Genomic DNA, 27,273 nt, shown 5'->3' with positions numbered 1-27,273 from the left:
GCGGAGGGACCAGCCTGAGCAGAGCGGCTCCAGGGCAGGCCTGGACCCGGGCGTCCGTCTGGGGAGGCCCCAGCGCCTTCCGCGGGGCTGGGTCACGTCACCCGGCAGCCATGGGGGGGTGCGTGTGTGGGGGGGGTGTAAGAGAGAGAGCTTGTCACCCGGCAGCCATGGGGGGGGTGCGTGTGTGGGGGGGGGTGTAAGAGAGAGAGCGTGTCACCTGGCAGCCATGGGGGTGTGTGCGCGCCTGTCTGGGCAGGCACCAGTGTCTTCTGCAGTCTGGGGCATGGGAGGGGGGAGGTGACAGTCACTTGGTAGCCATGGGGGTGTGCGTGCGAGTGTGTGTGTGACCTGGCAGCTGCGACAGGGGTTGTGTCAGCCCCTTGGCAGGTGTGTGTGATGCTTAAAGCGGTTCGTTTCTCTGGAGGCCACCAAAATCACAGACACACACTCATTAGATGGCACAAAAGGTGTATTTGCAAATAGGGTCAGAGCAGAGTCAAAAACTCCGATTACTCTGAACCCCCCAAGGAATTTTGCAGGCTGTATTTATCTTTTTCCTCCTGGGCACATGTGCAGAAACAGGAACTCTTACAGCTCACTTCCATTTCATACAAGCATACATGTGGTTACATCACTACATACATCGCATGTATAGTATAATTAACTACTTAAGTATGCAGAGCGGAGAGGTAAATATGCATCAGCTAATTAAGCATGCTCAGAGACTACTATAGGTCACCAAGAGTTCAAACCCCCCCCCTTTCGAGGACACAGTCAGTTGAATTCCAGCTTCTGTAATCTGTATGAGAAAGGCTAGGGAGAAGCTGGGGGAGAGTCTGCGATTCAGTATAAGAAAAGCTGTGGCAAGGCTGGGCAAGGAAAAAAGTCCTTGGCAGTGTTTCTTTCTTATCGGGTGCAAGATGCAAGCTGTGCATTTCTAACAATACTCCATTTCTAACGTCTGTGTGTGCGCGTGCGCGCGAGCGAGCGAGGCCTCACCTGGAGGCCAGGGAGGGGTCAGGAGGGTGGCGCGCCGCCCCCTCCTCCCCGCCAGAGGGCGCGGGCGGTCGGGCGGCAGCAGCGCGCATGCGCCGGGGCGGCCCCGCCCCCCCGGCGGCCCGGCCCGGCCCGCCCCGCCCCCGGCGGCCATGGCCCTTCCCGGCATTCCCTATGAGCGGCGGCTGCTCATCATGGCGGACCCGAGAGACAAGGCGCTGCAGGACTACCGCAAGAAGCTGCTGGAGCACAAGGAGATCGACGGCCGCCTCAAGGAGTGTGAGCGTCGCCGCGGGCCGGCCAGGCCGGGGCTAAGGGGAGCCGGGGCTGGGGCCGAGTCGGGCTGGGCCGGGTGGGTCGGGCGAGGCGCTTAGTCACGGGCCCGAGGGCCGGGAGGCGGGGCCTGCGGCGGGGGCGGGGGACAACGACTCCTGGCCCCTCCCCGTGATGTCACTGGGGGCGGGGCTGGGGGGGGGTCTCGTCCCCTCAGGTAGAGGGGCTGCCCGACCCCTCCCCATGACATCACTGTGGGTGGGGCTGAGGGGGTCTCTTTCCCTCAGGAGGAGGCAGAGGAATGGGTGGCACCTGGTTCCTCCCCATGATGTCACTGGGGGTGGGGCTGAAGGGGTCTCTTGCCCCCAGGAGTGGGGAGGGGAAGGGGACAGGGGTGATGCTTGGCCCCTCCTCATGGCCTCACTGGGGGTGGGGCTGAGGGGGGCCTTCCCCTTAGGAGGAGGTGGTGCATGGCCCCTCCCCATCACCTTACCAGGGGTGGGGATGATGGGGGTCTCTTCCCCTCAGGATGGGGGAGGGCCTGGGGGACAGTGACCATGCCCCTGCCTGGATGTGGAGCTTGACAGACCCCCGTGTTGCCCCCACAGTGCGTGAGCAGCTGAAGGAGCTCACCAAGCAATACGAGAAGTCGGAGAATGACCTCAAGGCCCTGCAGAGCGTTGGGCAGGTGCGGCGGACGGGTTGCCCCAGGGCTTTCTTGGCCGGGTCTTTTCTTGGGCTGCCTGTGCTGGGGGTGACCTTACACAAGTTTTGGAGGTCAGGGATGCTGCCTCGGGCCCTGGAGAGCTCTGGGCGCCTATAGACGAGGCTGCTGCAACATGCTGTGATCAAGTCTGTGGTAATTACCATGCCCCAGCAGACTCCAGTGTCTCGTGTATTGGCGTCCCCGTGCTTAGAAGTGGTGGCAGGGGTGCTTTAACTAAAACTCTGTGGACAAGCTTTACTTCAAATGCCCCCACCGCCAGTTTTAAGCACAGGGATGCTGATACACTAGCCACTCCATGCTCTAATTCAGTCACCCCCTTAACTCCCGGAGCATGTGTATAAACACCCTTTGAGAGCTGAGGGAGAGCATCTTGTGCTCAGCTGCCAGTCTAACTTTATCCCAGTGACACGGTTGGTCCAGTAAAAGACACCACTCTCAGAAGTCTTTGCCTCTCACCTGATTTCCCAGCTATAGCAGCTACAGCATCACCCTGTGCTGACTGCTGTACCAGGCAGTGTAAAATAAATCACAGCTGAAGCAGAGTCTGGGGAAATGGGTAGGGCTTGTGGAGTGGCTGTTAATTGTTTTGGGGTAATTTAGTGTGCCCTATGCAATGCATCTATTCTACGTGGCATATCTAATGGTATTTTTCCCTGTTTCTCTTATTTAGATTGTGGGGGAGGTTCTAAAGCAGCTAACAGAAGAGAAGTGTAAGTACAGGCACTTGCTTGAAATGTTGTCTTTCTAAAGTAAGCCAAAAGGCCAGTGTGGTCACACAGTCTTTTAAATCACTGGACTTGCACAGCACTGTGAAAATATTGGGCATGTCTACACAGGATGTTTACTTTGCAGTAGACTAATTAGCTGCCCAGTAAATGTCACACATCTACATGTGTGACCGTATTAGACTAGAGTAAACTAATCTAGTTTGCAGCAGTGAACATGTAGACACTGCCCTGGTTGACTTAGGCATGAGGGTGCTTCATTACAGGGGCTGCCTGCTGGCTAGCCTCACAGCAAAGCACCATTGTGCTCCAGCCCCTCCACAGCACTTTGAGCCAGGGGTAGGAGCCCCCAACCAACAAGTTGACCCCTTTGGGCCCCCTGCCAGTTGGGGCTGCTCTGACTCAGCTCGACGTGCCACAGTCCTGGGTACACACGTTAAGCAGTGTGCCCGGAGCAATAAGCCCCTGAGTTATTTCTCCAAAGTTTCTTCTCATTAACATGCACATGTAGACATGCCCATTGTGTGGTACTTGGTATTGCTCAGTAGTTGGGAGACAGGTGAAGGACAGTGTGTGAACTTGTTTTAAATCATCTTTTTTTTTTCTTCTAGTCATTGTGAAGGCTACGAATGGGCCAAGATATGTGGTTGGCTGTCGTCGTCAGGTAACCCTGCTTTACATTGATACTGTTAAATAGCTTGCTCTCATGTGAAATGCTCTTGTTGCTTTGTCTCAGCAGTGTTTTATAAATTTGTACAGTTCTGTGCTTTCTTTGTTCACTTGTGCTTGGCCCCAGAGTGCAGTTAGTGATGGCCTGTGAAAGATCAAGAATATTGGACTTGAATAAAAAAGCAAAAAGGATACAGCCCAAGATATTTCTGGGGATTTTGAGATGTTTAATCCTTCCCATTGATTAACACCTCCCTCCCCCATATCTCATCAGATGGTTTCTGCCCATCTCAGGTGGTTGGAAAGGTTATGCCTCCACATCTAACCATAGAAGTCTGTGCAACTTTGGTTTTCATCATGCTGTCCTTTTCTAGTTGCACTGAACTTCCTGCCTAGTGCTCTAGGTCTAAATCATGGATGGTTTTTTTTCTTTTAATACTGTATTCTCAAAATTACCTCATCGTGTATGTTTCGTAATAATTACATAACTTCTGCAAAGTCATAAACTTTAGTTATGTGATCTGGGTGCTTTCAGTTAAGGGTTGGCTGTTGCTCATTTCAAGTTTTATACTGTGAGCCTGTGACAGGGGGCCGTCATGTCGCCATACTGACCTGTTCCTCTGTCTAGGGCAGTCTGCCCTGTTTTGTCTGCCACGACTTGCTGTAAAGTGGACCTAATGTAATAAACAGAAGGCTGCCCATTTTAATGCCCCGATGCCAAGGAGTGCTATCCACAGCTCCATACCACCTCTACACTGTGGTTGATTCCTTGCAGATGGCATCCAGATTATAATTAAACTTCCGGTCTAAGGCCAGGCAAAACTCGGTCTGCTGTTGGGCCTCTTATACACTGCCCCTTTCAGGACCACAGTCATACCGTCCCCCTCTCACTGGGGCCTCTTCGACTCTGCCCGTCACTGAGCCATTCACAGCCTGCCCTGCTCCCTGGAGTGACCATGGAGGCCATCAGACTTGCACACTCATGTTCCTTGACCGTCCGGCGTTCAGCCTTTTGGGCCTCTCCTGCGACCCTCATCTGAACAGTGACTGGCCAGTTTGCCTACCAGTGGGCTGACTCTGCCCCTAGCCCAGGGGTAGACAATTATTTTGGGCAGAGGGCCGCTTTCCAAATTTTGGCAAGCCATCGAGGCCCGCATGGGTAGCCCTGCCCTTTTGACAGGTGCCCCACCCCCTGGTTGCCATCTTGGAACCAGAAGTCCCACCCCCTAACCCACATCCTATTCTCCCCGCCCAAATGGCAGGCAGAGCCCCCGCCAGCACTCCTGCAAACCGGGGCTCTGCGCTTTGCCACCCCTGGCCCCAGGGCACTGGTGTGGGCCTTGTGCTCCTGTTTTGCTGTCACTTGCCCCGTGTGCCACTGGTGCCCTTCTGCTTCCCCATTTCCCTCCACCCTGCACCATGTCCCAGGTGCTCCTGCAGTCCAGGCACTGCAGCTGGGAACCATGTGGTGCTAGAGCGGTGGGGGTGGAGTGGAGCGGGGAAATGGCTGTGGCAGGCCGGGGGGGAAGGGGTAGGAGTCGGCGTGCGCGGGGCCTGCACCGGTGCACCAGGGTCAACACTGGTGGGGCCCAGAGTGTGGCAGCAGGAGCACAGGGTCTAGGATGCCAGGGGCTCTATGGAGCCGTGCTGGCTACCTCTTCTTCCTGCTTGAGCAGCACACCCTGGCCCTATGCTTTGCCGCCTACTTCCCGCTGAAGCTGGCCCCAGCTCACCGGTGTGGGCCTTGTGCTCCTGCCTGGCTCTCACTGTGTTTCACATAGCTGCTCATTGCCCTTTCTCCCCACCTGCTTCAGCCATTTCCCTGCTTCCCACCCAACAGCTGGTACCACATGGTTCCTAGCTGTAGCACTGGCACCACAGGAGCTGGCCCAGGTGGCCCTGAGGACTGAGATCACCAACAATCCTCCCTTGCCTCCCTCCCCCGTCTCCTCCTTATCTATATTTCTCTCAGAGCAGGGAGACAGGAACAGCCCCAGGCTAGAAGCCCCTGCTAGGCAGAGGCTTCCAACTGGGCCTTGGAGGGGGTGGGGCTGGGCCAGGGCCAGATTTGCTGTTGCGGCTGTTTAGTTCTTCCACCAGCTCCCCCTGGGTCCTATTGCCAATGGCTCCTGTCATCTTTGACAGGCAGCCAGGGGCAAATATAAATTTTCTAATTTTTTTGGGGGCCCCGCGGGCTGGATAGAATGTCCTGGAGGGCTGAATGAAGTCCGCGGGCCATATTTTGCCCACTTCTGCCCTAGCCCCTCACTGGGTGGCTTTCTACTTTTGCATACCCTTATGGGGGTTGCGTGTGTGCTACCCTTCATGCCTACCTCTGTAACCAGCACATCACTGGTGTGGCCCTTCAGGTCACCACAACAACCCTGCTATACACCCTGCCTACACACAGCCTTTCAGGCTGTTGCTGCACACCCTGCTCTGCAGGCCACTACGCATGCTTCTGCCCCCTCACTGGGGCCACACTACACTGTTGCCCCCTCTCAGGGGCCACAGTACCGCTTCTCTGTCTGGGGCCTCTGGGGTCCTAATTTCCCCCTCCTGGGGCTCAGGTGCCTCTTTAGGCGTGCCTGGCCCCCCCTCCTACTGTATCCTTCTACTCATCACCCACTGAGCAGTCGGGGCTGGGGTTATAAGGCACTCCTACCCACCTTTCACCAGGGAGGTAACTGGCTTGGCACTTCTTGGGGACTGTCCCACAATGGACAGCTCCACCAGGCCGGGTGCAGTTTCAAGTCATACCCAGGACCTGGAGCCTCCTGCCATTCCCATAGTTCCTGCCCTTACCTCCAAGGTGTTGTGAGCAGCAGCTCAGTTGGGTGTTGTCCTTCTGGCTGCCACCAGCAGACTGCTGGCTCAGCCCTTAAAGTGGCCATTTTATCGAAGCACCTTGCACACGCACTTAATTCTTCTTTCCAGTCTTGTTAATAGAGATAAGCTTAAAGTTACTATTGTGAGATGTATCTTTTATTTAAAAAAAAAAAGTGCAAAGGCACTGACATGTTGCAGAGAGTCATTACAGGAAGCACATACATCCAGTAATATATCTCAGTTTTCATCCTGTTTTCTTACCCATTTATGCTGAAATGAAAATAGGAGATGGTGGCAGCTGGTCATAGAAGAAAATAGGAAACATTGTGCTGTTAAGAACTGCTTGCTAGTTAACAGACTGTTAAATAGTATGGACTGAATATGATTCATTTTATGTTCATCAGGGATTAGCTGTTCTGAGAGGTTTTTCCAGCCACTTGGTAGGAATTACTAGCTGAAAGTGTTCAGCAACCAGAGAGCCAGCAGGGGGAGCTGGCAAGTGATGTCATCCCATAGCTTGATGCAGAAAAAAGGGAGTTTAAGGACATAGATGTCAATTTTGAAACTAGAAATTTAGGTTGTCTCAAATGGAAAATTTGCTAGAGGGCAAAATGGCAAGTTTCTAAGAAGGTTGGAACATTCCTACATTTCTGATATCTTTTTCACCTGAAAAAACAAAACAGAAAAGTGGTTTCTTTATTATGTTATGCATTTCTGAAAAAACACAAACTTATTTTATTCATACGTAGTTTTCTGGAAATGAGGTAGTCAAGACTCTGACTTCTGATGTATCACAAGCATGTTATCATATATATTTAGAAAAAATCTGAATAAGAGATGCAGTATGACTCCTTTGTTAGCATTAGACTTGATCTCCATAAAAAGGAAAAGAAACCAAATCTGATTATAACCCTTAATTTTGTAGTATCTTTAAAAAGAGGGTGAAGTTGCTCATGAGTGATGTAAAGCATTTGTAACTTTGATTTCTTGGGGTTTTTCAACTCTACTCTTTGCATATAAAGCTTAAGTTGAATAGTGTAATTGAGTGAAAGGTCAAATAAGATTTTAATAAAGTTTTAAAAGTGTCTACCTGGAGAACATGGGTTTTAATTTTACCTGGAAAACTTGTACCATTTTTGACTAAAGATTCTGTGCCAGAATTCAATGCTTAATTTTTAAAAAAAATTTCTACCATTTTTTTTTTTTAACCTCCTTTCCATGCTCACATGGAATCTATGTTGGGACCAGAGCTGTTTAACATATTAATAAATGATCTGGAAAATGGAGTAAGTAATGAAGTGTCCAAATCTGCTGATGACACAAAATTATCAGGGATTATCAAGAAGGGAATGGTAAATAAAACTAAAAGTATCATGGTGTGCCTTTATAAATCCAGTGCATCTACACCTTGAGTACTGTGCCCACTTCTGTTCCCCAAACCTGAAAAAGGATATAGAGGAATTGAAGAAAGTCCAGAGAAGGGCAACAAGGATGATTAGTGGTAGAAGAGGGGCTTCCATGTGAGGAGAGACTGAAGAGGCCAGACCTGTTCAGTTTTAGAAAGACACGCTTGAGTTGGGACATGAGAAGGATTTACAAAATACTAAATGGTGATGAGAAAGTTGATAGAGATTTATTGTTTACTCTCGCAGGATACAAGAACTAAGGCTCACTAAATGAAACTACTACGTAGTAAGTTTAAAACTAACGAAAGGAAGCTCATTTTGACATAGTGTGGAATTAAAGTATGGAACTCACTGCTGCCAGATGTTGTCGAAGCTGACAGTTTAGCCAGATTCAAAAAGGAATTGGATGCATTCTTGGAGGAAAGGGGCATCCTGTTGAGCATGGGGGTTAGGGATACAGCCTCTGAATTAAAACTTCCTATACTTTAAATTGGGGTGGGCAAAATATGGCCCGTGGGCCAGATTCAACCTGCCAAGCACTTTCACTGCAGTGTCCCCCAACAGACTGCACCCCACCCAGCCCTTCCATCCACGAGGGTAGGAGCAAGGCGTCCATGTGTGCTACACCCCCCGCCCCCCCAAACATACCTTATCGTGCCTCAGTCCCACCCGTATGGGCAGAAGAGCTTTGCCCAGCCAGCACACAGCTTCTGGGTGGGGCCACTGCTGCAGCCCCTGGGAACCTGGTCTGCTTCCCTGGCTTCCTGCTCGCTCTGGGCAGCTGGTGGGGAAGTGCCGGGGGTGGGACTGCAGTGGCACGGGAGGGAAGTCCCAGGGGGAGTGGGACTTCTAGTCCCAAGATGGTGACCAGGGGCCGGGGCTACCCATGCAATCCTCGACAGCTCGCCAAAACATGTTAAGCAGCCCTCCACCCGAAATAATTGCTTTACGTGCCGGAGGCTGCAAGTGAGAGAACAGTGTGGAGGGGGAAAAACCCTGGTCATACACAGTTCACTCTCCCTTTCAGCATTTACTTTCTGCCACCATGCTGGGCAAGATAGACCTATGATATGACCCAGTAAATGGCAGTCATTACATTAAGGAAACTAAAAAATAAGGCAACTAGATTTGTAAATAAGCAATGCTAGAAATGGCTTTATTAGCAGGGAACCCAGCACTCTTAAAATAGCTGTATAGACTTGCACTTCGTTTTCTAGGCAGTGTCATCCTAAAGCAGACCCACTGTTAAGTGATGCAGTAGGATAACCAATCAATTCTGAAGCCTTAGGACATTTAATGTGCCTTCTTGGGTGCATAGGTGAGTGGATAGGATGAGGGGGTAGTGACATTGATGGGGAGGGATGGTGATTCCTAAATAATTTTTTTTTGGTTAGTCTGGGCTTGTGAAGCATATCAACGAGTTTTATTTTGAATGAAATACTGTTTAATTTTGCAAAGTGCCAAGAGCCCAGGCTTGATGCCAAACACCATTTGGGAAATGGTGATGAGCAAACATCAAGGAAATAACTCCTGGTACAGCATATTGAGCTGATGGACCAGAAACAATAGCTTTGTGCAGGCAAGTTTGCACAGCAAGGGGGAATAAGGAATGTTCTGATTTAAGGAAGGATAATTTTTATTTTGTAAAACTTGTCAATGTTTTTCTTGAACAGTATTTTCTCAGTATTTAAAAATATGTAAATTAATGACCATATGGGTAGTCAACATGGTGTGAGAGACGAAACATGTTAAAGATCAGGAAGCAGGTAGGAAAATCAGCTTTACTTCTGGCAAAAGGCTAACAGAACAGTGACACAACATTCTGCACTAAGGTTGATGATGCCAGTATCTCTTAAGTAGTAAAGGATAATGAATAAGGTGGTCAATCCTACAGTTGTGAAAGGCTGAAGAAGAATGAAGTGGCCTCACTGAACCCCATGAACAGATGCCATCCTGATGTGACAGTCACTAGCAGCACTATGCGAAGTAGCATGCATAGTAGGAAGCGGCTTGACTTGAGCATCACTGTTGGGTTCTCGCTCCCCTTGCTCAGTGTGTGCAGTTTCATCTGCTGCTGAACAATGGGAAGGCCATAAAGAACAGGGTGGAGAACATCAGGGAAGTACTCCAGTGGCATTGTATATAGCAAGGGTTTGCCTCTCGCCCATGGTGCTGCCTTCTGTTCTAGTCATTGCATCTCAAACAGTTGACAGATTGGGGTGCAGGGGCAGACAGGTGGCAAAGAAACAGATTGGAACAAGTGAGAGAGGACAAGACAAAGGCATACAAACAATGAGTGGCTTAAGGGAGGTGGCCTAGGAACTTCTGTTCACCCTTTCTCACAAAACAGGGATGTGAAGATATAAAATGGTGGTAGGCTCAAAACAGAATAAAAACAACAGTGGCAGCAAATCCTACTGGACCTACTGATAGCAGGAGCATAGCAGATTCAGCCAAAGGATTATATACATCCATATGAATAACAAGAATGTCCAGTTATTTTGTGTTCTTAAACCCAGGGGCTTTGGAGATTGCAAACTCTTGCACTTTGTTGCATATTCAAATCTCCTAACTATTAGCATATAGAAAACAACCTTTTCTGCAGGTAGCGTATTGTGTGGTAGCTTACAGAAGGTTGTCTGCATCTTTTTTTTTTAACCATTAGTTTTGTCCATTGTTGGATGGGATACTGGATTAATTAGATTGCTTGATCTATTTAATTTTCTTTTTAATAGCAATACCTATATTCCTAACATGGTTTTACTGTGGTTGTTTCTCTAGTTAGCAGGCATCATTACTACCAGCAAGTGCAGATTGGAAGCTACTGATTTTTATAGCACCTGTTCAAACAGTGATCTTCCTATGGTTTAGTGGCTATTGGACTTTGCAAATGCAGGACATGCACACTGTAATACAACTGAATTGCTTCTCCTGAAATCACAGAATAATCTGGAGTGATGGGCCAGCACTCCTCTGCCTTGGAGTGGTGGTTTGCTTTATAACTTGAGGTGTGGACAGAAGGCAGGGGTAATAAAAACCAGCATATCCTGCTTGATGAGCTGTCTTCATTTAAGGAAGGAGTCAAGTTGCCATCTGTACTCAGCTGAGAGCAAGCACGTTCTCTTTGTTTACTGAGAAAGAACAAGTTAATGTGTTTGTAGTCGCATTCTAATAAAATCTTCTCTGCAACCAGCTTGACAAGAGTAAGCTGAAGCCCGGGACAAGAGTTGCTCTTGACATGACCACACTCACTATTATGAGGTAAGTTTGTAGCCATGGTGTTGGGGAGAGGTGGTATTGCAGAGCTGGGGTATGAATTTGAAATCCTGTAGTTTAAAAAAATACATATTTCCTTCAAATTTAATATATGTTACTTGTACAAAAGTGGTCTTTGTTTTATTAGATCTGTTCCCCTTTTTTATTTAAAAAAAGAAAAAACTTGTATGGAGGTGTGTGTGTGTGTGTGTGTGTAAATGCAAATGCTTTTTCATGCAGATGAAACCTTCCATGGGAAGTACACATTTTTCTGTTTTGATCTTTCTTGACAATGCATTAGGATTGGGAGGATGGAAGCAGACTTCAATAATTGTGTTTGCTGTCAGTTTTTTAGAAAGACTGGCTTTAAAATTGTATTTACATGATTATGCATGCATATCTGCTGAATTGAAAAGTTAATGCGTCTTTTATTAATATTCAAATACTACAGATATTTGCCAAGAGAAGTGGATCCATTGGTTTACAATATGTCTCATGAAGATCCAGGGAATGTTTCTTATTCTGAGATTGGAGGATTATCGGAACAAATAAGGGAGCTAAGAGAGGTATCTGGTTTATAGAAATACTTGCTGAACTGTTCTAACTATGCTGAGGAAAATGCATACTTCACATTTATTAGGGCTGGAAAGGTTGAATGGACTTTAGTCCAGTACATATTGTTTAGAAAACCTATTGAAGAAGTTCTATCTTCTAGCTGGACGAGGGTGGAGTTTGCATTCAGTCATAGTTTCATAGTTGGTGGGGTCGGAAGAGACCTGAGCAGATCATCAAGTCCGACCCCCTGCCACGGCAGGAAAAAGTACTGGGGTGAAATGACCCCAGCAAGGTGTTCGTCTAGCCTCCTCTTAAAGACCCCCAGGGTAGGAGCCAGCACCACTTCCCTTGGAAGTTGGTTCCAGATCCTAGCTGCCCTGACAGAAGTAGTGCCTCCTGATGTCTAGTCATGCCACAAATGTGTAGCTAAAAATCAATATGACTTTTACCTTGGATAATCTTGAAAGGGTGTTGGAGTTTCCTATCAGAGTAGAATTGCATATGCATATATAATATGTAATACGTATGTATGTGCATGTTATAAATAGGAGATAGATACCTATTAGATTTAGAGAAACCTTTTGGCAAACATATATTTAACCTATATCTATCTATCTGTTAGATAATTTAGGGAGACCTTTTGATAAATATATATTGTCTCTGTCTGAAATGCATGTATTTATTAAAGGGTCTCTAAATTATCCATATCTTCCCTAAAAGATGGTTATTCTAGGATTTTGGAATAGTCATACTATGATACAGGCACCCAAGGTATGTCTATACTATAATTGAAGGTAGGTAATGTGATAGGTGGTGGCATACCAAAGTTTGATTAACCTAGTTAGTTCAGGTGTTGATAGTGCAGTGATTCATAGATTATAGAGTAGGAAGGGACCCAATGGATCATCGTGTCTGACCCCCTGTCCCTGGCAGGAAAGACGACGGAGGTCAAATGACCCCAGCCAGCTCTTGAAGACCTCCAAGTTAGGTGATAGCACCACCTCTCTTGGAAGCCCGTTCCAGATTCAGGCCACCCTTCTGTAAAAAATTTCTTCCTAATGTCTAACCTAAATCTACTCTCCACTAGTTTGCACCCATTATTCCTAGTTACTCCCTGAGGCGCTCTGGTAAACAGTGCATCCTCAATTCCCTGCTGTCCTGCCCTGATGATAAAGTTATAGGTGGTTACAAGGTCACCCCTCAGCTGTCTTTTGTAAAGGCTGAAGAGACCCAGATCCTTCAACCTCGCCTCGTAGGGTCTTTCACGGATGCCATGTGAGTGGCCCTATGAACCCTGTCCAGATTCTCCGTGTCCTTGAAGTGCGGCGCCCAGACCTGGACACAGTACTTAACTGCGGCCTGACCAATGCTGCAGGGGGGGTCACCTCCCTCGATCTGCTGGTCATGCATCTGCTAATACGCAACAAAATGTGACTGGCTTTGTTGATGGCCTCATTACACTGCCGGCTCATATTCATCTTGGAATCAGCTATGACTCCAAGATCTCTCTCAGCCTCTGAGCTGCTGAGGAGGACATTCCCCAACCTGTAGGTATGCTGGGGATTCCTCCTTCCTAGGTGGAGTACCTTACATTTATCTTTGTTGAATCATATCTTATTTCATTCCCCCCATTCATCTAACCTGTCCAGGTCAGCCTGTATCTGCTCCCTGCCCTCCGGTGTATTAACTTTGCCCCATAACTTGGTATCATCCGTGAACTTGGAGAGGGTGCTCTCCACACCCTTGTCCAAATTGCTGATGAAGATACTAAATAACACCGGTCCAAGGACTGAACCCTGTGGGACCTCGCTGCCCACCTCGTTCCGGGACCTCACTGCCCACCTATTCCAGGCTGAGAAGAACACTGCTCCCTGGGTGCGGTCCCTGAGCCAGTTGGCCACCCCGGTGACTGTGTAGGCGTCCACTCCACAGCCCGTTAGCTTCCCTATGAGAATAGGATGCGAAACTGTGTCGAAGGCCTTCCTAGAATCCGGGTAGATGACATCGGCCTCAGCTCCTGTGTCAAGGCAATGTGCGACCTGGTCGTAAAAGACTATAAGGTTTGTCAGGCAGGATCTACCTGTGATGAACCTGTGCTCGTTTCCTTTCAGCATCATTTCCCCTGCTGGGCCTTCACAAATACACTCTTTGATGATTTCTTTCTAGTATTTTCCCAGGGATAGAGGTAAGACTGACTGGCCTAAAGTACTGGGCTCATCCCTTTTCCCCTGCATAAGAATGGGCGCCATGTTGGCCTTTTTCCAGTCCTTGGGGACCTGTCCGGAGCACCAGGAGAGCTCAAACAGCCGTGCCAGCAGCTCAGCAATGACACTGGCTAATTCCTTCAGCACCAATGGATGGAGGTCATCCAGGCCGGCTGAGTTGTAGCCATCCTGCCCTTCCAAGTGCTTTTTAACTAAGCACTAACCTTTGGCAGTCTGGTGCCTTTTGGACATCTGTCCATGCTCAAGGTGGGGGAATTGTCTTGGTCAGTATTAAGGAATACTGAAGCGAAGAACTCGTTGAAGAGTTGTGCCTTTTTCTCTGCGTCGACCACCAACTGACGTGATTTATCCTGCAGGGGCTCTATGCTACTCTGTGCTTTCTTTTTGCTCGCTATACATCTGTAGAAGGACTTTTTATTGTCCTTAATTGTTGTAGCCAGCCTAAGCACCAGTCCTGCCTTGGCCTGCCTGACTCCCTGCAGTAGCGCTCCAGGGTGGTGTGTGCCTCCTTGGTGGCTGCCCCCTGCTTCCACTGCCTATAGATCTCTTTCTTTGCCCCCAGTCTTTCCTGAAGCTCCCTGTTCAGCCAAGGGGGCTTTTTTTATCCCTTTGGCCCCTTTCCTGCGTAAGGGGATAGACTCCTTTTGTGCCCCAAGGATCACTCTCTTGAGAAACTTCCAACCCTCTTGGACCCCCATTAGCTCGGTGCTCTCGAGTTCCGCCACCTCACTAACTAAGTTTCCGCGTTTACTAAAAGTTGGACCTTCTGAAGACTTTAGCATCACTGGATATTTTTCTCACCCTTCGCTAGATAGTGAACTCTACCAAGTGGTGGTCACTATTACCCAGGTTACTTTGTACTGCAGGTCCCCCACGAGATCATCCCCTGTTGCTAAGGCCAGGTCTAGCAAGGTGCTACCCCTGGTGGGACTGGACACCATCTGGGTTAGGTGGAGGTCCTGCACACAGTGTAAGAACTTTCTTGAGCAGCTTGTTCAGGCTACCTGTTCCTCCCAGCTGATGTTTGGGTAATTTAGGTCCCCCATGACCACTGCCTCCATTGCGTGTATGGCATCTGAGAGCAGCTTGGAGAATACCTTGTCTACCCGTCATCCTGGTAAGGAGGTCTTTGGTAGACCCCGCTACCAAGTCCTTTTCCCCTGGCCCCCCCTGGATCCTGACCCACAGTTCCTCGGTATTCCCCTCCTCCACTCCTGCCTTGATGATGGATGATGTGTACTGCTTCTTAACAGAGAGAGCTACACTCCTGCCTTTTCTCCCCACTCTGTGTGGTCTATACAACCTGTACCCCTCAATGCCTACTGCCCAGTCGTGCATAGTGTGCCACCATGTTTCAGTTAAGTTGACTAGGTCATACTGTGTACTAGCAAGCAGGAGTGTGAGCTCCTTCTGCTTGCTCCTCATACTCCTGGCATTTGTGTAAAGATGTTTTAGCCCCCCAGTGGGTCTTCTTGGTGTCCCTTTGCCTTGATGGTGTGTGTTTTCCCCTTAGTGCTTATCTGGTTAGGTCCAGCGCCTTGGTTCTGGGTTTCCAATCTTGGGTTCTCATCTACCACCGCTTCCCCGCCCCTGTCAAACCTAGTTTAAAGCTCTTTGGAGATCAGCTAACTTGTGGGAGAACAGATGCTTACTTCTACGAGAGAGATGAAGATCGTCCCATCCTAGGAAGCCTTCTCCCTGGAAGTGCTAGTCATGGTTGTAGAATCCGAATCCTTCCTGAAGACACCATGTCTGGAGCCGCTGGTTGACTTCCCTGCTGTGGGCATCCTGATGCCTTTGGCTGCTGCCAACTGGAAGGATGGAGCAGAAATACCAGCAGTGCAGTCCTGAGCATGGGCTCTGTACTGGAATCTGAGTACTTGGTATGGTGGCTAGCCTAAACTGAAGCTTGTAATGCCATCCATTTGCTGCTGCCGGTACCTGAACTCACTTAAATCAGGCTGAGGCATGTTTATCTATGCTGCAGTCATACTTTTGATTGCTTTGTCAGCATATCCTAACAGAGCATGCCACCTTCCCAGACTGCTTGCAATCTCGCTCAATGCTCTGTGTGGGCCAGGAGATTTAATGGAAGTCATAGTCATTACGTCTGGAAGGGACCTCATGAGATCATCTGGTCCAGCCTCCTGCCCAAGGGCAAGAAGTCATCCAAACGCATAGTTTCATAGTTAGTAGGGTTGGAAGGAACCTGAGCAGATCATCAAATCCGATCCCCCACCATGGCAGGGAAGAGTACTGGGGTCAAACGACCCAGCAAAGTGATTGTCTAGCGTTATATTAAAGACCCCCAAGGTAGGAGCCAGCACCACTTCCCTTGGAAGTTGGTTCCAGATCCTAGCTGCCCTGACAGTGAAGTAGCGCCTCCTGATGTCTAGTCTGAATCTACCCCCTGCCAGCTTGTGACAGTTATTTCTAGTCACTCCTGGCAGTGCTTGGGAGAACGGGGACTCCCCCAATGCCTGCTGGCCCCCTCTGACTAGTTTGTAACAGGCCACTAGATCCCCCTCAACCTTCTCTTGTGGATGCTGAATAGGTTCAGGTCCTGCAGCCTCAGCTCACAGGGCCTGTCCTGCTGCCCCCTGACTATGCGAGTGTCCCTCCTCTGGACCCTCTCCATGCTGTCCACATTCCCCCTGAAGTGCAGTGCCCAGAACTGGACGCAGTACTCCAGCTGCGGCCTGACCAGTGCTGCATAGAGGGGGAGGATCACCTCCTTGGACCTGCTCGAGATGCATCTGTGGATGCAGGACAAGGTGCGGTTGGCCTTCCTGACTGCGTCCCCACACTGCCGGCCCATGTTCATCCTGGAGTCAATGATGACTCCAAGATCCTTTTCTGCCTCTGCACTGATGAGAAGGGAGTTCCCCAGCCTGGAGGTATGGTGCTGGTTCCTCCTCCCCACGTGCAGCACCTTGCACTCGTCAGTGTTGAATCCCATCCTGTTCTCATCTGTGTCCCCTCTCCCTTCCCCCCCCTCCGGTTAACCTGTCTAGGTCTGATTGTAGCCTATTCCTCCCTTCTAGCATGCCCACATCCCCCCACATCTTAGTGTCATCTGCGAATTTGAACAGGGTGCTTTTTACCCCCTCATCCAAGTTGCTGATGAAGACATTGAACAGTGTGGGCCCGAGGACCAAGCCCTGGGGGGCCCCACTGCCCACATCCCTCCAGGTCGAAAACGACCCGTCCACCACCACTTTCTGGGTGCGGCCCTGCAGCCAGTTGGCGACACATCTGACTGTGCGGGTGTTGACACCACGGTCCCCCAGTTTCTTAATGAGAATGGGGTGAGAGACAGTGTCGAAGGCCTTCCGAAAGTCCAGGAAGACGACGTCCACTGCTCCCCCTGCGTCTAAGGATTTGATGACCTGATCATAGAAGGCCACCAGGTTGGTCTGACAGGACCTGCCTCTAATGAACCATGTTGGTTACCCCTAAGCATAATCTCCCTCGCTGGCCCTTCGTGGACATGTGCCAGAATAATTCTCTCAAAAAGATTGCCCAGGATTGAGGTAAAACTAACTGGCCTATAGTTTCTCAGATCCTCCTTCTTCCCTTTTGAATGTGTCCAGAGTAGGTGCTTGTACCACTTCTGGGGGGAGTCTGTTTCATATTCTGGAGACTCGGACAGTAAAGTAGTTCTTCCTTATGTCCAGTCTAAAATGGTCTTCTAGCGGTTTGTTACTGTTGGAGCTCTGGTGAACTGACGTTTTCCCAGATCTTGATGCACACCCGTGATACACTTACAGGCCGCCACCAAGCCCCCCTTGAGCCTACACTTTTCCAAGCTGAAGTGCCCCATGCCTCTCAGCCTGCTCTCTTAACCTCTGATCATGGACATGGCTCTCCTGTGGACTCTCTCCAGCTTCTCCACATCCTTTTTAAAGTGTGGAGCCCAGAATTGGATGCAGTACTCTAGCTGCGGCCTCACCAAAGCTGACTAGAGCGGGAGAATGACATTTTGGGTCTTGTTTGAGATGCGTTGGTAAAAACCAGGGTTTTATTTGCTTTGCTGGTTGTGGCATTGTATTAGTGGCTCATATACATCTTATGGTCAATCATAATCCCCAAGTCTCTTTCAGACATAGTGCTACTGAGTGAAGCACTGCTGAGCCTATAGGTATGTGGGTTTTTCCTCCTGAGGTGGAGCACCTTGCATTTCTCTATGTTGAAGGTCATCAGGCCCAACACTGCGGGCCCCACTTACCTCCTGGCTGTGTTGGGGGTCAAGGTCAGGGTCCGCTGCATCTGCTGGGGGTCCTGAGCTTGTGGGGGCATGACGGGCTTCCTCCAGCTGTGATGAGAGATGCAGGGACCCCAAAGTCAAATATGGAGTCAAAGTCCGATGTGGAGACTTGATTGAAATTGTGCTGAAAAAGGTGTGTCCTGAAGGCAATGGCTGTGCACCATGAAGGTGAAGGAGTTGCAGTGTGCCAGAAAGGGTGATGATAGTGGGCCAGATTGTAGCCTGTGCTGGAATCACTGATGTCATTGGTGGAGTTAGTCTGTGTAATCATGAGTGTGTCTGCACTTGGAACTGGTTTTAAAGGAACTTGTTACAAGAAAAGTGGTAGAAGGTTGGAATACAGAATGAGAACAGAGATATAGCTGTGCAGGTCTAGAAAGGGAAAAGTAGACCTGTTTCACAGTGCCTTAATTGCTTCTGATCCTATCTAAGGAGAGTGCCCCAAAACTAATATTGTGTTTGTAGAGATTCTAGTTGTAACTTCATTCTCTTCTAAAACAAATAAGGAAAACAGATTGCATGTTGTATCATAAATACATCGATGTAACTATAACAGCCTCACTGGCTTGAAACTAAATATCTAACTTCTTCTCTCAATAGGTCATAGAATTGCCACTTACAAACCCAGAATTATTCCAGCGTGTGGGAATTATACCTCCAAAAGGTTGCTTGCTGTATGGTCCGCCAGGTTAGTCTATGACTCTAGATGCCTCTTCTTCCAATTCGAGTTTCTGCTGATTCTAAAGACAGAACGAGCCGTTGGGTATGGTTGTTGTGCAGTGCACTGCCATGCGGATATTAGCTTGCATACTGGAAGCCGTATATCTGTTTCATTGGGTGTTCTGTCCAAGGTACTTGCCCTTCTAATAGTGCAACCTTCTGCCCAAGCTACTGTGGCTAGACTGCTTCTGGTACCCAAGCAGGCTCATATATTCTACATGATACTGCACTGCACTTTCTAGAAACATCCTTGCCATCCATGAACCTGCAAGGCAGCCCTCTCAAGTTCCGTTCTCATTATGATATAACAGTGTTGAAGTGTGCCCTTATAAAACACCCGCTGTATTACATTAATGCCTTTGTACACTGGTGATATTGTCATCTGAAACTTTGGTAATTGGTTGATCTACCAGTTGAACAGCCTTATTCTCTGTCCATCCATCCAGGTACAGGGAAAACACTCTTGGCAAGAGCGGTTGCTAGCCAGCTAGACTGCAATTTCTTAAAGGTAAAATAACAGCATTTATTTTAACTATGCTAAACTGAAACTCTTTGGAGTTCAGTCAGTTGCTCATAGTCCCTGCTTGTTTTCAACAGGTTGTGTCTAGTTCAATTGTAGATAAGTACATTGGTGAAAGCGCCCGACTGATAAGAGAAATGTTCAACTATGCCAGAGATCATCAGCCATGTATCATTTTCATGGATGAAATAGATGCTATTGGTAAGCCTAATGGCCTGTAGGGTGGCTAATGTTTCCTGTGAATATTTTAGCTAGCTCTGAAGCACTACTCCTTTTTCCTCTCTTTTCTTAAAAGACAAATACAGACTTGATTGTTGAGAAGTGTGCCCCTTCTTCCCCCCGCCCCCAGGGCTGAAGAAGTACCTCCTTTCAGTTTGCTTCTGGTGCTTTTAAAACTAATTTAAAATAAAACCCAGTGGTATTTGGCTGGGGTAGGTTGACCAAATTCTTCCAAACTTTTACTAAGCTCTAATTGCACTAAAACATATTTAGCTTTGGAAGCATATGAACTTTCCAGTAGGAAAACAGAGCACGCAGTTAACTTTCAGGCTTAACATGTTACAGGTGGTCGTCGTTTTTCTGAAGGAACTTCAGCTGATAGAGAAATTCAGAGAACTCTGATGGAGGTAAACTGATGAACTGCTTTTACTTCTTTAACTGAAAGGTCAGCATTAAATAAATACTAGATATGTAAATTAGTGTATTATAATCCAGAGTCTTGAGACCTGTTACTATTCAGCTAAAGATCAACTGAGAATTCTTTGAAAAACACAGCTTTAAAACTCTTTGAGATCCCAAGAGCATAGTCATGTATTGCATATAAACCTACTTCAAATGTGACTTGGGAAGCTTTCTACCTGTCAAGACTTGACTTTGAGTTCTTTCATGAGCTGACCTTGTTGATTTTGTTAATGCACCTTGTCTAGATGTTGGTGATCACTAGCTCTCTTTTCCAAGGGAAAACAGGCCCCAGAACTTGTTTCTGTGGATAGAGGCTTTCAGTTCAAGCTCCTAAAGTTTTGACCATGGATTGTACAATCATTTTGGAGTATTAACTACACATGATTAACTCTTAAAATACTAAGGAATTTCACCCCTCCTCCCCCAAACATAGCCTGCAATACCTAATATATTTGATTACATAGATTCTGTTGATGTGCTTTTGTGGTGATCAGTTTGCGTAAAGGAGTGCATATTAAGTGAATATTTCTGCCTGATACGTAAGACAAGATCACTGCCAGCAAAGAATAAAAGGTGGTCATCTTCCACAGCAGAACTACAGCAAACCTTATCCATTTAATTAAATGCCTTCTGGTACAAGCTAATATTTTAGGTGCTTTTTATTCGAACAATTTAAGCATCATCCTTAGTACAGTATATTGAAAGCATAACTTCAAACAGTTTTTTTAGCGCTTTACATTGTTCACTTTTTTCCAGTTTTTCATGTTGCTCCCTCTGGTCACACTTTGTGTACATTGGATAAGGCATTCACTATGATTTTCAAAAGCCCACCTTTGACTATAGAATGCACAGGGGCATGTGGTCTTCAATCAGGGAGCTTGGTAGTGTTGTCTCAGATTTACTCTTTCTATACAAATTTTTGTTATCTAATGACTAATAAAAACTGAAGTGTGCAGAATATGGCACGAGCATCAGTTTTAAAACTACTCATTTTTTTAATCCCCATTTCCTCCAGTTACTGAATCAAATGGATGGATTTGACACTCTACACAGAGTTAAAATGATCATGGCTACAAACAGACCCGACACATTGGATCCTGCATTGCTGCGGCCAGGAAGACTAGACAGAAAAATCCGTGAGTTGAGCTGTTTTCTGTCATCAGATGTGTGTTTGACTCTGTGCATTATTTTTGTTTTCCCATATTCATTTAAAAAGTCTTTTTTTTTTTTTTTTCTCCAAGATATTGATCTACCCAATGAACAAGCCAGATTAGATATTTTGAAGATTCATGCAGGTCCTATCACTAAACATGGTGAAATAGGTAAGTACAGACCTGCTTCAATATTTTGTTTGAGTGTGACAGCTCATTTTTTAAGAATGGGGAGAAAGTAAATTGTTTTCTACTCCAGGTCCTTATAATGTCTCTCCAACATCTCTATTTCTGCACCCCTTCCCTCAATACTCCTTAGGTTTTTTTGTTTTAAGAAGATCCACATTGAGCTATTACTGAATCTCACTTCATAAAATATGAGGATCTGGAGTATAATAATACTTTAAATAAAAGCACAATTTGGAGAAACCCTAGCTTGTACACTGGACAGGATTTTTCCTGCTCCCCCCACCCCATTGTGTAAGGAAGTACCTTAGGGGTAAGTGAACATTCACATTCATCAAAATATATTCTCAGATCCATATATAGTTCTGACACAAGTGAGACTGTCCCTGTTCCATTCAAAAAGAAAAAGTTGAAAGCAACGGAAAAATGGCTTTACGTGAAAGATCCATCACTTTTGTGCTTTACTGTGTTGCAGCTAGGTTGCACTATATAAGTCCTTCAAATGAATGCACGGAATAGTAATAACCAGAAGAAACTTTATTTGGGGGCATGGTTAGAAGAGGCAGGCATAGAGTGAAAGCAACAAAATTTGAGTGGTTGACATTATTATAGGCCAGAATTTTCTCAGTTTCATTCTGGGGTTGCATTGAAGGAAATCTATGAAAGACAGCTGAAACAAGGTGAAGAAAAGCTCGGGGTTGAATTGGAGTTGAGTTTGAGGACTTTTCAGTATTACATACTAGTCTTTAGATTCTTAATACTAAAAGAAAAATACTTTTTCAGTTAATGTCTATAAAAATCCTCAATAGAAGATAATGTAATCACAAAAGTGACTTTTTAACTGGATTTTTCAGTTTTAAATTCCTTAAAAGATGCTAAGAAAAATGGCTCTGCGGTCCAGATTTCCTGATACTTTGTGTTACAACTCAGTTGAATGGAGACTGTACATGCCCCAAACTTGAGAAATTTATTCTAGGAATTGTAACTGGGTCACCTTTGTAATCGTACCTACCTTTAGTATGTCAGACTTAACATTTCTCAAAGGTTGTTACTTGTATTGAAGTGGCCCATTATTAATAGTGCATACACACAAGGGTGAGTAAGTTCTGATTATTGTGAATAGTCTTCCAGTTTTTGAATTGGCACATCTGAATCTCTGCTATAGTATTACTTTCATGTAGATATTTGCATTTAATTTTGAACTGCGTATTTGGAAATTAGTAACTTTTAAATATAACTGCATTGAGTATTATTGACTGAGCTATGTTTGTATATTCCTGGAGGGAATATCATAGCTAGCAAAAGCAGTCAAGTGAAATTCCATCTAGCTCAGAACTGTTTTAATTTGCACTAAAAATTATGGTAGACTGTTCAAGTCTTTTTTGTTTCATGTTGAAGTTCTATTTTAATAGAAAACAATCTAGTTCATTATTCTAGTTAACTGTCACTTTTCATGAATAGATTATGAAGCAATTGTGAAACTTTCAGATGGCTTTAATGGAGCAGATTTGAGAAATGTCTGTACTGAAGCAGGTAAGGAAGAGGCTCTTAGCTTGCTTGTCTCTATTTGACTCTATTTGATGTGCTGAGTCTGGGCACGGATATTAAACATTAATGACCTGTTTGTCTGATTTGATTCTAGCACTACAGGCAAACAAGAGATCCTAAAACATTCTTTTGTGATCATGTTCACTGATGTGAAGCTAGTTCATTCTTGTATGTGACAGTGCTGGTTAAACTTGTGATCCACCTATGTTTACAGTTATTAAATGTGGTTAATATGATAGTCCTTAGTGTTTTGAAATTTACTGTTAAAAGAAAAATGTTTGATACTTGGAACAGTAGTAGTTTGGTATTGTCTAGACTTCTGATAGGAGACCCATATGTCCCCATGAAGTTTAGGTATAGAGAGAAGTTTCCTGAAACTAGGTGGAACATGTCTAAAAAAGGTTAGAGGAAATCTGTTTTTAATTTCTTTGACTCGGAAGCATTTCAGTCATGCCAAAAATGTGATTCTTTAGAATCTTCTCCGTGGTGTTCATGCTTTCTTCACTTCAGGCTTGTCTACATGGGAAACTGGAGTTCTACAACTAATGTTATGAATATTACATTAGGTAGATAATGTACAATTGTACAAATGTACATCTGCTACAATTGTATTCTGTCAATATTGCACCTATGCGGAAACATTATTGCAGAATAAATGTTCTGTTTCGAAACTTATGCTCAAGTTGGATGCCAAACAGCACCAATTGGTTACTTACTGAATCTACATACAGATTATGCGAAATAACTTTGGTCCTTTCTGTGTGTTAATAACATAGTACGAATAACTTTTTTAAATGACTGTTCTGCATTAGGCAGGCAAGGTTTCTTTGGTAGATGTGGTATCTTTTCTTAGACCAACTGAGTAGTTGGAACAACATTCTTTGCAAGCTTTTCAGCACAAGTACCCTTCTTCAGGCATAGGGAGAGACTCTGTTGTTGTTCTGAGATCTCCAAGGAACGAAAGAATGTGGTGTATTATTGTTGCAAGTCACAGTAATTCTATAGATATCTCACAATTTCTCAAATTCTTTTCCGCAGGTATGTTTGCAATTCGTGCTGATCATGACTTTGTAGTTCAGGAAGACTTCATGAAGGCTGTAAGGAAAGTGGCTGACTCTAAGAAGCTGGAGTCAAAGCTGGACTACAAACCTGTTTAACTTAATCATACACTTCATAATTGACTGCATGGGAAATATCAGTGTATAAAAGGAGAGAAATAACGTACCTCTTGGCTATGATCTTATTGCAGGTTTCTGTATAACACAGGAAGTTAGTAGTGTGTTTTCTGTACAGTTCTGAAACGTAACTTCTGTTGCAGCCCAAGTTAAGTAAGGAGATGTTCTACTAAAAATTACTGTGTGACTGTATAAACATACCTACATAGTTTAACTTTAGCAGATTTTAAGAAAGTCAGTGCAATCTTGACTTATTTTATATCAGTACATTTTCCTTTCCCAGAACAACTGAATAAAATTTTGTTTAAAGTAACTCTGTCCTTCCTACGTACCTCCTCCGTACTTATCAGAAAAATCAAATAACAGCTCTTTGGGCACATAGTGCAGCTTTTCTCTGCAAGTGATCCTGTCTGTCCCTATGTGTGGGTTTTTTTTAACAACCTATGCAAAAATCACTAGAGGTCAGTTCATCAGATGTAACATACCAAGAAACAGATCAAGAAATTAATTTGCTATTTTATTGTGTAGCAATTTCATGCGGCCTGTTCATGCAGAAGAGGAATAGATACTACGTTAATCTTTGCTGAAAAATGGGGGGAACTAAAACTTAATTTATCACTTAATTATCTACCTAATGTTTATAGCCTGATTTCAGTCCACAGAACTGATTACAAATGTCCATATGTGCTCAGGTGAAAGTGCTAGAATACCACACCAAAAAGATAACACATATAGTCAAAGGCCATTTTAATAACAAAGAAAATATTACACTGTCTTTCAAAAAACACTGGATTCAGTTTCCTGTCGATCTGATCGAATGTTAACTTCTAAAATATGCCACATGGAAAGGTGTGTACAGTACTCCTTCAAGGCCTGAATACTGGTTTGTAGTGCGTTGCTGGAGTGTAACTGAGGCCAGAACTTGGCCTAGTGCCTGTTGTATCCACGTGAACTAGAAAATGGCTACTGCAGTAGCTAACTAAAGTTATTCTTCAGACAATAAAATAGTTCTGACTTGGAAATCAAGGCGTTCTTCCTCTTAGGGCTATATGTCACACTGCATTGATGTTTAAATTCTTCTTTCACCTGGAAATATGCTCTCTATGGCTTTCATTTTAAATGTACCTAAATGTTAAAAGGAAGCATACCAGAAGCAATGTTTGGGTGATTTTTTTTTTTTTAATGCGTAGACCCTATTTATTGCTACTTCTAACTGCTCCAAATGGGTTATTTTATGCAGGTTCAGCTAACAAGCAAGTGTGTTTTTAGCTAGTTCTAGAAATTACCAAAAGCCACACTATTTTATTTCTGCCTTAACAATGCACTAATTTGGAATGAATTGTAGTGATGCCTCTGTTAGCTCTATAAGGGCATTCCCAGTTGAAACAGTATTATAGTGCACAGCAATTTTCTTTCCATAGTGTACAAGCCAGGGGTTGTTATTTTACCAAAAAAAAAAAAAAGGCATGCATGTAGGAGTAAAAAACGGGTTATTGAGCTGGTATATACTGTCAGTGGTATGAAATGTGGATTTCAGTCATAGGGTTTCCCCATAAAATCACTTTAAATAGGACTAAAAATCAGTATGCATTATTAACTACTACTGTTGCAGAAGCTGTGTATGTTCTAAATGTGTTCAGTTTAATAAAGATTTAGAAAGTTCAGTAATATTGAATAGGTTACTAGACAGTTGAATGTATTACAATTGTGTTGAATGCACCGCATTAATTTGGAGACCGCAAACGGAGAGAGACTGACTCCTGTCTCATTACAAAGAGTTCTCTGCCTGTTGCAGTCTAGGGTTCTCTGCATCCGTAAGGGACCGGACAAGATCCTATGACCCCAGCTGACTTCCTGCCCTGTGGGCGGGGGGGACTGGACTTGATGATCCTCCCAGGTCCCTTTCAGCCCTGATGTCTATGAAATCTATGAAGAAGTAATGGGTTCAAATTGCAGCAAGGCAGCTGTAGGTTGTATACATGGAAGACTTTTCTAAGTATGAGGAACATATTACCAAACGAAGCTGTGGATATTTGGTCAGTGGACCACAGTGCAGGTTAGACAGACCTCTTGACTGGGATGTTCCTGCCTCAAAAGGGGGGTTGGGCTTGATCAGTGTTTCTCAAGCAGTGGGGTCACAAGGATATGTGAAAGGGTTGCGAACAAACTTTTTAAAATGGAATTTCCCTTAACGGAGAAAAACATGGGAAACTGTAGCTTTTCCCTCAGCTCTCCGTGCCCCACACACCCACCCTGCCACACGTACTAGGGGCCTGAGGGTGAGGGGCACTGGGTCGGGACTGACCATCGATGTTCACAAATGGGTTGTGGTACAAATAAAGTTGAGAACCACTGAGTTACATGAGCTCCCAAGGGCCCTTCCAGCTCGTTTTCTCAGGAACCCTAGCAGCAGATGGGGGGGGGGTTTGTTGTGTAAAGCAGTCGAGAAAAACAACAAAGCTCTGCCTTGCCCAAAGAGCTTGCAATCCGATGGACACCAACATTTCTGGGCAACGGAATCACAGACCACCTGGATCAGCGTGTTACAGCTGCCGAGACATGCGAGCTTGAGCCTAGGCGAGTTTGAGAAGTGTGGCTACACGGCAAGGGCTGCGGGTTAGACGGCAACGGCCAGGTTTAGAAGCAGCCTGGATGCGAGACCTACAGACAAGGAGGATCTGCTCCTCGGCGGCAGCCAGAGCGGTGGGGGGACGTCCGTAGCCATCGGACCGCGGTGAGCTCGACACGGGAGACGGTCTTCTACACGAGGAAGGACTTACCCCGGCCACGCTCCGATTGCCTGCATACGAGGACAGCAAGACGGAAGTTAGGCGCGGGGAAAGGCCGGAGGCAGGAGCCCAGGCGAGGACGTGGTGGCCGCACGCGACGCACCGCCGCTTCCGGGCGAGGCTCCGCCCCTCGCCCGTGACGCCGCGCCCCACCCCTTCCCCGCGGGCGGCGGCCGTTGCGGGGGGCGTGGCTGGCGCGGCGGTTGCAGGGGGCGTGGCCGGAACGGCGGGCGCGAGGCGGGGGAAGCAGCATGGCGGCCGGGCGCGCGGCGCCTCCCCCGGGCCCGCTGCCTGCATAGCCGCCCCCGGCCATGGAGCTGGCCCGGCCCGCCTTCCCCGCGCTGCCGCGGCCCCGCGACGACTCCGAGGTGAGCGGGTCCCCCCCTGGGTTCCCCCCCGCCCTGGGGGCCCCCGCTGGCGTTTTGGGGCTCCCCCCTTGTCACGCAGGCAGGTGCCCGCTGGCCACACTCTGGGGCTGGGCCCAGTGGTGCTCCTTGGGCCGTGTCGCCGACAGCGCCTGCGCCCTCCCTCCCGTGCACTGCTGAGCCCTTCACCACTGCTGGGGGAGGGGGGCTG

At 46.7% G+C, this 27,273-nt stretch overlaps 2 protein-coding genes and 1 long non-coding RNA gene across 5 annotated transcripts in view; 2 read left to right on the top strand and 1 right to left on the bottom strand.

Moving 5' to 3' along the window:
- The first annotated feature begins 1,112 nt into the window (after positions 1–1,112).
- On the top strand, positions 1,113–24,221 carry PSMC6 (proteasome 26S subunit, ATPase 6). Its single transcript, XM_090034393.1, has 14 exons — positions 1,113–1,275; positions 1,878–1,957; positions 2,667–2,706; positions 3,333–3,385; positions 10,819–10,886; positions 11,332–11,446; positions 18,528–18,615; positions 19,094–19,155; positions 19,245–19,368; positions 19,732–19,793; positions 20,864–20,984; positions 21,090–21,170; positions 22,647–22,718; positions 23,772–24,221. Exons 1-14 carry the CDS (start codon positions 1,149–1,151, stop codon positions 23,888–23,890), a joined length of 1,212 nt encoding a protein of 403 aa, XP_089890519.1. The 5' UTR covers positions 1,113–1,148; the 3' UTR covers positions 23,891–24,221.
- An 855-nt stretch (positions 24,222–25,076) lies between these two features.
- The window catches only part of LOC149872400 (uncharacterized), a 17,625-nt gene continuing 15,428 nt past the window's right edge, over positions 25,077–27,273 (bottom strand). The window contains exon 2 of the long non-coding RNA XR_016440397.1: positions 25,077–26,708. This is a non-coding gene — a long non-coding RNA (uncharacterized LOC149872400). The remainder of the gene's footprint in view (positions 26,709–27,273) is intronic.
- Positions 26,887–27,273, top strand: part of STYX (serine/threonine/tyrosine interacting protein) — a 26,389-nt gene continuing 26,002 nt past the window's right edge. For 2 of the 3 annotated variants that reach the window (XM_090034395.1, XM_090034398.1), the window contains exon 1: positions 26,887–27,065. In XM_090034395.1, coding sequence (XP_089890521.1) covers positions 27,009–27,065 — 57 coding nt within the window. In that variant the 5' untranslated portion in view covers positions 26,887–27,008. The remainder of the gene's footprint in view (positions 27,066–27,273) is intronic. The other variant, XM_090034394.1, reaches the window with a different exon arrangement.

This window comes from Crocodylus siamensis, chromosome 2 (genome assembly GCF_052110815.1).
Source record: "Crocodylus siamensis isolate JL-2025a chromosome 2, ASM5211081v1, whole genome shotgun sequence".
Lineage (NCBI taxonomy): Eukaryota > Metazoa > Chordata > Crocodylia > Crocodylidae > Crocodylus > Crocodylus siamensis.
This window is presented reverse-complemented; position numbering and strand designations above follow the sequence as displayed.

Coding starts and splice junctions, on each gene's coding strand:
- PSMC6 (XM_090034393.1), top strand. CDS start 1,149: ATGGCCCTTCCCGGCATTCCCTATGAGCGGCGGCTGCTCATCATGGCG. Junction 3,386..10,818: donor TGGTTGGCTGTCGTCGTCAG/GTAACCCTGCTT, acceptor CTCTGCAACCAG/CTTGACAAGAGTAAGCTGAA. Junction 22,719..23,771: donor AAATGTCTGTACTGAAGCAG/GTAAGGAAGAGG, acceptor TCTTTTCCGCAG/GTATGTTTGCAATTCGTGCT.